A 10322-nucleotide genomic window follows, 5' to 3' on the forward strand; every position below is an offset into this window, starting at 1 on the left:
GCGGCGGCGTAGCGGTCCAGGTACACGAAGGACGGGTTGAAGACCAGGAAGCGGACGCGCGACGTGAGCGACAGGCGCCGCAGCGTGTCGAGCAGCACGGACATCTCCTCGCGCTTGTTCTCCGTGGTGCGCGCCACCAGGAACACGCGTGACGCCGCCACGTCTGGCTCATCCCCTTCCCCGCCGTCCTCCTCCCCTTCCTCCGCCCGGCTCCTCCCCCCTCCTCCCCCCCCGACGACGGGGGGCGGCGGCCGCTCGGCGAAGATGATGTCGTCGGCGAAGTGTGCGAAGCGGCGGTCGCGCAGGAAGTCGCGGCGCAGCGTGCGCGTGAAGTTGCGGCGCGGCTGCGCGGCGGAGATGTTGCGCTCCGACAGGTAGCCCAGGTACGACTCCAGCCAGCTGATTCGCTGGAAGCCCTGTGTGGGAGGAGGAGCAACAACAACAAACCAATCAGAATGGAAGAATCGGGGATTCAAGGTTTTACTCGAGTTAGAAAACTACAAAATTGCATTATTAGTATTCTCTCTCTGACTCAATTCAATTACATTTTTCAATTCAAAGGAGCTTCATTGGCATGAGAAAACACACGTTTAAATTGCCAAAGCCAAAGTGGAACAAGACAATCAAGATAAAACAATACAATAAAGGTGTACACAGAGCTGTGTTACATTAACACTTTGGGTAAAACTATCTTGTGAAACTATAAAAAAAGATTTTCTGTCAGAGATAGTTATACATCCATATAGGAGATGCGTTATACTTTTGAAAGTTAACAGCAGTATTTCAATGTTTTTGCATTAATTTGGATATAAACATTTGGTGGTTTTTAAACTCTCCTTTTGGGTGATTGTAATCTGTGGGAAGTTACACGTCTCTGATCTCTCTCTCTCTCTCTCTGTCTCTCTCTCTCTCTCTCTCTCTGTCTCTCTCTCTCTGAATTACAGTCAGGGATATATAATAACAGGAATAGCAGAGTCCACCGGTGGTGCTGGGGTGGCGCTGGAGCAAGCAGTCTGAGAACCGTGCACTGGGGGTCCCCGGACCCCCCATGGTCGTATACATACCTTGGCGTACTCGAGCAGGTCGCGCTGCACCGAGGCGTTCCAGTAGGGGGCGCTCTCGTAGATGTAGAAGCCGATGACGGGCGAGTAGGAGCTGAAGTATCGCTGCTGTGCGCGCGCGTACAGCACCGTGGCGGTATCCATGGCAACCAGAGCGCTGGGGTCCGCCCCCTGGGTCACCTGTTACCGGGCAGATTATCAGATTGAAACCAGATTCTACAACATGTCTCCTAAATCCTGACAGTTTTGAGTTGAGTTGTTGGGACTTCTTCCATACTGAAAACCAAGTTCACTTTTTGTTTTACTGCTCTAAATATGATGACTTAAGGGATATTTTGGTTAACACCTTGGAGGCCCGGAACTATTTAATCCATTTCATCCATGTGCCCATCATTTATAGCGCACGGACCACTTTAACCGGCGCACCGGAAGCTGGTGTGCATGTCTGTGTAGCAGCTAACAATAGAGCGTTGCAGTCCCGCCCCCTACCATGAACCAGGAAATGAATCCCAATGCATTTTTCCTCATAGACATTTCTTAAAGTATTTATTTAAAGTCGGTTACGCCGCGGACAAAGCCAACTCGAGTCGTGACAACTCATGACAACACAAACAATATTTTGGACCAAACAAATAATTACAAAGAAGAAAAACAACAAAAAAAGTGTTATAACCTGCTGTTTTTTTCTTATTTCTAATTATTTGTCCGGCCCAAAAAAATGTGTTTGTTGTCATGATTTGTCACGACAAGAGTTGTCTTTGTCCGCGGCGTAAACGTCTTTAAATAAATATGTCTATGAGGAAAATGAACGGAGAATCATTTCCTGGGCCATGGTAGGGGGCGGGACTGCGACGCTCTATAGCCACACCACTCTAGAGTCGATCGACAGCAACGGGAGGTAATAATAAATCTATCGCGACTAGCGACTGGACCGCGGAGCGCCGTCTAACACAGGATCTTTTTTCAGAATTAGACGGGATGATTTAGATCGGGAGTTATGATCGTTTTAAGATTTTCGTTTTCGTCAGCTAAACAGGCAGGGAGATTTTCGATGACGTGTCACTTTTTGACACGTCATCGGAATGGGCAACAAGCGCTCCTAGGCTGTGGAGCGAAGCGAACGGTTTTGATATCATTAATCTCCGTCCTATTTATCAATCTCTGTGTTGGGCACTTGACCATGACCTTGAACTTGACAGATAACTCCGCCCAGGGCCTCCAAGGTGTTAATCTGTGGGGATCTCCTAGATTTAAATGACTATGTAAAACATGGATATGTTTTGCCAAAGGGACTTTTGTTGTGGCAGATTGTATTTGTCAAGCTTGGGAAAGAAGACAGAGTACTATGTATAAATCTGAGTTGTAATAATGAATTATGTAATGTAAACATGCTGTAAATGCATGAAGTATGTAATGTAAACATGCTGTAAAGCCAAAGGAAGACATTTACCGTGGATTAACTCACAATGTATTCATCTCTTTAAAGAAAGGGACAAAGCCTGGTGAAAATACCGGACCACAAGAGACCCTGGTGATTGGGAACATTACAGACACCTGAGGAACCAATCAAAGACCCAAACAAGAAATGCTAAATCTAACTGGGGACCGCATGTAAATCCGACGGAGCATTAGTTCGACATGGCGTCTGCTCCCGTGCTTGCGGTTATGGTTAGGTTAGGGTTTGAGGTGGGTTGTCGTTTATCGGACCAATGACTAGTCTAACTAACGTACTGCACCCAATCTAACTACTATAAAGACAGTTTTAGACATGATTTCCACAACCCCAAACAATTTTGGAATAAACTGAATACTTTTCTCAACAAAACGGATAAGAAACCCATAAAGCAGATCCAAATCCATAACGACATTACCTCTGACCCTCTTCTCATTTCCCAAGCATTCAATAACCATTTGTCCTCAATCTGTAGTTCCCAACACACAGACTCCTATGTTACAGCTGGTTATTGTAGTTCCCAACACACAGACTCCTATGTTACAGCTGGTTATTGTAGTTCCCAACACACAGACTCCTATGTTACAGCTGGTTATCTGTACTTCCCAACACAGACTCCTATGTTACAGCTGGTAATCTGTACTTCCCAACACAGACTCCTATGTTACAGCTGGTTATCTGTACTTCCCAACACACAGACTCCTATGTTACAGCTGGTTATTGTAGTTCCCAACACACAGACTCCTATGTTACAGCTGGTTATTGTAGTTCCCAACACAGACTCCTATGTTACAGCTGGTTATCTGTACTTCCCAACACACAGACTCCTATGTTACAGCTGGTTATTGTAGTTCCCAACACACAGACTCCTATGTTACAGCTGGTTATTGTAGTTCCCAACACAGACTCCTATGTTACAGCTGGTTATCTGTACTTCCCAACACAGACTCCTATGTTACAGCTGGTTATCTGTACTTCCCAACACACAGACTCCTATGTTACAGCTGGTTATTGTAGTTCCCAACACACAGACTCCTATGTTACAGCTGGTTATTGTAGTTCCCAACACACAGACTCCTATGTTACAGCTGGTTATTGTAGTTCCCAACACACAGACTCCTATGTTACAGCTGGTTATTGTAGTTCCCAACACAGACTCCTATAGATGTTACAGCTGGTTATTGTAGTTCCCAACACAGACTCCTATAGATGTCACAGCTGCTTCCCCAAACACAAACGGCCATAATGGTTCCTTTTCTTTAAAAGAAAACTTCAGCCTACCGATGTCGGATGTCGTTGAACACTAAATGTGTTAAACTTGCTGCTCACATATTAAAGGAGAATTCCATACTAAAAGGCTTTCTTACCTTTCTTTGTAGTTGTTACGTCCCCACCAAAGAGGTCCAGGTGTTATTTTGTCTATAGGCTATTTCCCCTACCATAAGCCCTAAATTAATTGCATTGGATTGAATGGGAATTGAATGGGGCTATGGGGTGTTGTGCTAATTCGCTTATTTCTATCGCTCAAAATTATTATTATTTTGTATATATCCTCTCTTCATAATGTAAATAATATCCCAAGCGGCACACTTTACTACTTATTTCGATGGAAATAAGCGAATTAACACCCCATAGCCCCATTCAATTCCCATTCAATGCAATGCAATTCATTGAGGGCTTATGGTAGGGGAAATAGCCAATAAGGAGTTTTTGCACAAAAAAACACCTGGAGCTCTTTGGTGGGGACGTAACGACTACAAAGAAAGGTAAGAAAGGTAAGAAAGCCTTCTAGCATGGAATTCTCCTTTAATGTATCCCCTCGCAGACCTGTTCAATCTGTCTCTGTCTACCTCCTCACTCCCCTCAAAGAGTCACCCCCATCTTTAAAACTGGAGACCCAACGGACATAAATAACTACAGAGCCATTTCCAGCGTTTGCACTATTGCGAAAGCGTGGCAACCTTTTATTAGCCTGGTTAATAAACCAGACCGAATCAGCCGTTGGCAAAAAAAAGTTGCCTACCAGCGGATTACGGTCTGGCGAGGCTCAGTAGCACGCCTCTTTCCTACAGCAGAGAACAGGTCGGACCAATCGGGACACGGTATGCAATATGGGCGGGCTTTGGTACAGTGACGTTCAATGCTTGAGACTTTTGACTGACAGTAGCTCTGACCAATTGCGTCAAAGAGAAAATGTTCCCCGGGAAATGAAATCCAAGTGGAGCCAGCCCAGACTGATATACCGCGACAGTGTTGTGTGATATTAGTCTGGCTTATTAGCCAGGCTAACCTTTTATCCCCCCTTCAATCAGGATTCAGAGCCTTCTCCACAACTCAACCTCAACCACAGGCTCTCTCTCTCTCTCTTTACTCTATCTATAGGTCTCTCTACCTCTCTCTCTCCACAACTCAACCTCAACCACAGGCCACGTACTTCTGTCCTTCTCCACAACTCAACCTCAACCACAGGCCACGTACTTCTGTCCTTCTCCACAACTCAACCTCAACCACAGGCCACGTACTTCTGTCCTTCTCCACAACTCAACCTCAACCACAGGCCACGTACTTCTGTCCTTCTCCACAACTCAACCTCCACCACAGGCCACGTACTTCTGTCCTTCTCCACAACTCAACCTCAACCACAGGCCACGTACTTCTGTCCTTCTCCACAACTCAACCTCAACCACAGGCCACGTACTTCTGTCCTTCTCCACAACTCAACCTCAACCACAGGCCACGTACTTCTGTCCTTCTCCACAACTCAACCTCAACCACAGGCCACGTACTTCTGTCCTTCTCCACAACTCAACCTCAACCACAGGCCACGTACTTCTGTCCTTCTCCACAACTCAACCTCAACCACAGGCCACGTACTTCTGTCCTTCTCCACAACTCAACCTCAACCACAGGCCACGTACTTCTGTCCTTCTCCACAACTCAACCTCAACCACAGGCCACGTACTTCTGTCCGTATTTAGGAGTTTTAATATGGCCAGCTGGAATGTGTTGGAACCATCGGTCCAAAGCTAACGTGCGTGCGAGCGTGCGTGGCTGCGTGTGTGGCTGCATGCGTGGCTGCGTGCATGCGTGCGTGTACGTGCGCGTACCTGCAGGAACCCCATCAGTCCAAAGCTGACGTAGACGAGGTACAGAAGGACCACGAAGGGCTTGACGTAGGTGTTGGTGATCCAGTCGCCGTAGCAACGCTGCATGCAGCCCAGCAGCAGGTGGCTGTCCGGGGGTCGGCCCACCAGGCCTGGCGAGGAGTAGCTGTCCGGGGGTCGGCCCACCAGGCCTGGCGAGGAGTAGCTGTCCGGGGGTCGGCCCACCAGGCCAGGTGAGGAGGAATAGCTGTCCGGGGGTCGGCCCACCAGGCCTGGCGAGGAGGAATAGCTGTCCGGGGGTCTGGCCACCAGGCCAGGAGAAGAGTAGCTGTCCGGGGGTCGGGCCACCAGGCCAGGAGAGGACGAGGCGTAGCTCCTCCCCCCGACGCATGGGGGGTCCGTGTTGTTGTTGTTGCTCTCGTGGTGACCCCCCCCGCTGTGGGGGTGACCCCGCGGGGGGGCGTTGGGCGCGGCGTGCGGATGGGGGTGGGGGTGTGGCGGGGGCCGAGGGGGGGTCTCGTCCTGGTTGGTGGACGGAGAGAGAGAGGTCACAGAGGTCACAGAGGTCACCGTTACAAAACGTTTTGATACGATGTCAAAATGTTTTAGGCACGCACGATATAACCGGTAGAGTTGTCCCTTTTTTTCAGACCGAGTACGAATACAAGTACTTAATTTTTACTACTCGCCGATACCGAGTACCGATACGGTCCATATGAGTACTTTATTTTTGTTGAGTAACCACTTTTTTTACCGCCTTGGATGCCTTAAGGGTAGGGCTGTGAATCTTTGGGTGTCCCACGATTTCGATTCGATTCCGATTCTTGGGGTCACGATTCGATTCAAGATCGTTTTTTTTAAACCATCACCCACCCACGTGGTATCGTGTGTACATGAGACATCGGTACCATCATTCACCCACCTGGTATCGTGTGTACATGAGACATCAGTACAATCATTCACCCACCTGGTATCGTGTGTACATGAGACATCGGTACCATCACCCACCCACCTGGTATCGTGTGTACATGAGACATCGGTACCATCATTCACCCACCTGGTATCGTGTGTACATGAGGCATCGGTACCAGGCGGGCCGTGGTGCTTCCCGGGCCCCGTTGGGCCCGTGGTGGGGCGCGGGCGGCCTGACGCGGCGACAGAAGCAGCCGTGGCGGTATCCCGTCTCCAGGTAGCCGGTGAACACCAGGCAGGAGCCGTAGAACGACAGGGTGTACAGGTAGCCCACGGCCACGCCCAGCGCCGCCGTGCGGCAGAACAGACGCACCTGTTGGTTAAATGGAATGACGTCGTTAACCCATGACCACGCCCCCACAACCACGCCCCCCACAGCTACGCCCCCACGGCCACGCCCAGCGTCGCGGTGCAGCAGAACAGACGCACCTGTTTTTACTTAAAGGTATATTCAGTGATTTTACTTAATTCAAATATCACTTATTTTTTTGTTTTGTTGTGATAATCCTCCCTACTATAGAGTGTGCTGACCATATAAGGAGTTCCTCCCTGTCACCCAGTTAACCCCTGGGGATCAAAAAACACAGTAGGTTTCGTTTTTGTCTAGGTGGCCCAGCCTTCATCCAATCAGGATAGAAAGGGGTCTTCCGCCAATCATGATCGAGCGGGGGCGGGCCTTGGTGTGCGTGCTGTTGGCCTGTCGTGTGTCCCATTCCCCCCCCCCAAAAAATAACAAAAACTTCAGGTACTTTGACTCTACTAGGAAGATTTTTTTTAATTTTTTGAGGGGTGCTAGCCCCTCCCACGTCCACCTGTTTGTGTAAACACGAAGGTGAGGACGCAAATTCTGATTGGCCGGAAAGAGATGATGTGAAATTGTGATTGTTCGGCTCGGTTCTCCATCCGTTTCTCGGGTATTCGATTTCCGTGTGTACATGTGCGTGCGTGTTGTACGTGTGTGTGTGTGTGTGTATGTGTGCGTGCGTGCGCGCATGCGTGTTGTACGTGTTTGTGCGTGCGTGTTGTACGTGTGTGTGCGTGCGTGTTGTACGTGTGTGTGTGTGTGTGTGTGTGTGTGTGCGTGCACTCCACTCACAGCCTCCATGTTGGTCAAGGGGGAGGCGGCCAGGCCCAGCGCCGCCAGGTGCAACGCGGTGGATCCCGTCAGCCGTAGCCCCGCCTCCTCGAAGGTGGCCGCCACGCGCTCCTTCACGTGATGCTCCTCGCACGTCCGTCGCCACGACGACAGCATCTCGAACGACCCGAACAGCCCGTGACCTGATTGGAGAGGGGGGAGGGGCCGATGATTAGACACCTGTTGATTGGCTGCGTGGTTTATCCCATTTAAACATATAGCCTCGGTCCCAGGCTTACTTATCTGCGAACAGTAAAGCCTGGTCACAACGTAAGGCAGAGAAGCATAAAGTAAAGCCTGGTCACAACGTAAGGCAGAGAAGCATAAAGTAAAGCCTGGTCACAACGTAAGGCAGAGAAGCATAAAGTAAAGCCTGGTCACAACGTAAGGCAGAGAAGCATAAAGTAAAGCCTGGTCCCAACGTAAGGCAGAGAAGCATAAAGTAAAGCCTGGTCACAACGTAAGGCAGAGAAGCATAAAGTAAAGCCTGGTCACAACGTAAGGCAGAGAAGCATAAAGTAAAGCCTGGTCACAACGTAAGGCAGAGAAGCATAAAGTAAAGCCTGGTCACAACGTAAGGCAGAGAAGCATAAAGTAAAGCCTGGTCACAACGTAAGGCAGAGAAGCATAAAGTAAAGCCTGGTCACAACGTAAGGCAGAGAAGCATAAAGTAAAGCCTGGTCACAACGTAAGGCAGAGAAGCATAAAGTAAAGCCTGGTCACAACGTAAGGCAGAGAAGCATAAAGTAAAGCCTGGTCACAACGTAAGGCAGAGAAGCATAAACTAAAGCCTGGTCACAACGTAAGGCAGAGAAGCATAAAGTAAAGCCTGGTCACAACGTAAGGCAGAGAAGCATAAAGTAAAGCCTGGTCACAACGTAAGGCAGAGAAGCATAAAGAAAAGCCTGGTCACAACGTAAGGCAGAGAAGCATAAAGAAAAGCCTGGTCACAACGTAAGGCAGAGAAGCTAAAAGAAAAGCCTGGTCACAACGTAAGGCAGAGAAGCTATCGGCGGATGTACAGTGGGGTTCTGTCCGTAAATCTAGGGGTGTGGCTAATAATCTGGGGGTTGGACTAGGGGTGTGGCTGAGAAGACTTACCCGTAGGTACCTATCAAAACCTAATGATTCTGATTTGACGTCCAGGCAAAAATGAAGGGAACCCCACTGTATATCGTCCGGAACATCCGTCAGATGTATTTCCCCCGGATACGATATTTTCTTGACCAATCACAACACTTTGTTTCATTCGCGGAGAATGTAAAGCATCAACGTTGTTTCCTTGGGCGATACTTCCGCTAAAACAAATGATAGCCTCTACAGCGTAGGTCTGGCCCAGAGTGATTTAGACCTTTTTAGATTTTTTTTAAAAACAAGACATGATTCATTATGAATAATAACCAGCATCTTCCGTATCTATGTGTGTTTAATATAAGGTTAGCATTTTTAGGAGCCTTTTCAGGCTGTGACCCCCCAAAGTATCAATCATATTTGTGTGTGTGCCTTCAAACATTCCGCCTCGCGAAAAAGGGAGGAGGAAATGTTGCATAGCGATTTTGCTTATTCCTTCTAAATGTCTGTATATAAAATATAGCTAAATCAGCGAATCTCTTAGTTCCATCAATATTGTTCCTCGTAAATAGTTGGTTTGTTCCTAAGTATTGAGATTATAGAGTTCGCTTTGGCGATTTTGATTGCACATTCCCATCCATGTCCCATGATCGCGGAAGTTTGACTCAGAGAGTCAGAATGAACTGACTGAGAGAAAGGCAGCCAAAGCAGCCAATCAGCAATCAGAAGTACTCGGCAGTATGGTTGCCAGTGTTGCCAACTGTCGTGCCAGAAATAAGCTAACCAGCCTCCAAAAACCAAACCAGGCAAGCAACTGTGAATGAATCCACGTTAGGCTGGAAATATGCAGACTTGGCAACACTCAGCAGAATGATCTACCAGTCGACTACCAGTGTTGCAAGTTGATCTAGTGTTGCAAGTTTCCCATGCGAATACTGACCAGCACTTCTCCGAAGATGCTGGTAAAAAGGCTTCTAAATCCTGACAGTTTTCTGAAATACCTCATGTTTCTAATGTCAGTCGTTCTCAAACATTTTCATGTCAAGGACCCCCAGAAAAATATGAATTTGGCTGCCGACCCCCATCTGAAAATATCTTTGCTCCCCGGGAACCAATAGGGGTTCCCGCCCAGAATGGGTTACGTTACATTCCAGCTAGTGAGGCACCGAATATTCGGCCGCAGAAAATATGCTGCAGATGGCTAAAAATGCATTTTCGGCCAATTCGGTTTCGGGCCCAAATAGGCAGAAAATATATCACCGAATAGTGTATGCTTAATGCATTCAAAAGAGCTGAATACATGTTTTATGGACCCATAATGGTGATTATTATTGAAGTTTTTTGCCATAAATCAGGCAGCTTTAAGGTACGGCCATGACAGCAATGCTAGGAAAACAGATATGTAATATTAATCGGATTAATTCGGATATTGGGTTTTCGGGCTAAGAATGTCCCTTTCGGTGAATCCCTCATTCCATCACGATGTGACCACAGCCACGACGGTAACCATGACAACAGCAGCACAT

At 48.1% G+C, this 10322-nt stretch overlaps 1 protein-coding gene across 1 annotated transcript in view; it reads right to left on the bottom strand.

Annotated features, from left to right (window-relative positions):
• The window catches only part of ptchd1 (patched domain containing 1), a gene marked incomplete at its 5' end in the record, with an annotated part of 36684 nt that overhangs the window by 1002 nt on the left and 25360 nt on the right, over nucleotides 1-10322 (bottom strand). The window contains 6 exons of the mRNA XM_079530690.1: nucleotides 1-206; nucleotides 237-416; nucleotides 1065-1241; nucleotides 5622-6140; nucleotides 6676-6903; nucleotides 7687-7868. The exon at nucleotides 1-206 is cut by the window's left edge and continues 1002 nt beyond it. Coding sequence (XP_079386816.1) covers nucleotides 1-206; nucleotides 237-416; nucleotides 1065-1241; nucleotides 5622-6140; nucleotides 6676-6903; nucleotides 7687-7868 — 1492 coding nt within the window. The remainder of the gene's footprint in view (nucleotides 207-236; nucleotides 417-1064; nucleotides 1242-5621; nucleotides 6141-6675; nucleotides 6904-7686; nucleotides 7869-10322) is intronic.

Source organism: Electrona antarctica (genome assembly GCF_951216825.1).
Source record: "Electrona antarctica genome assembly, contig: scaffold_55, whole genome shotgun sequence".
NCBI classification, from domain to species: domain Eukaryota; kingdom Metazoa; phylum Chordata; class Actinopteri; order Myctophiformes; family Myctophidae; genus Electrona; species Electrona antarctica.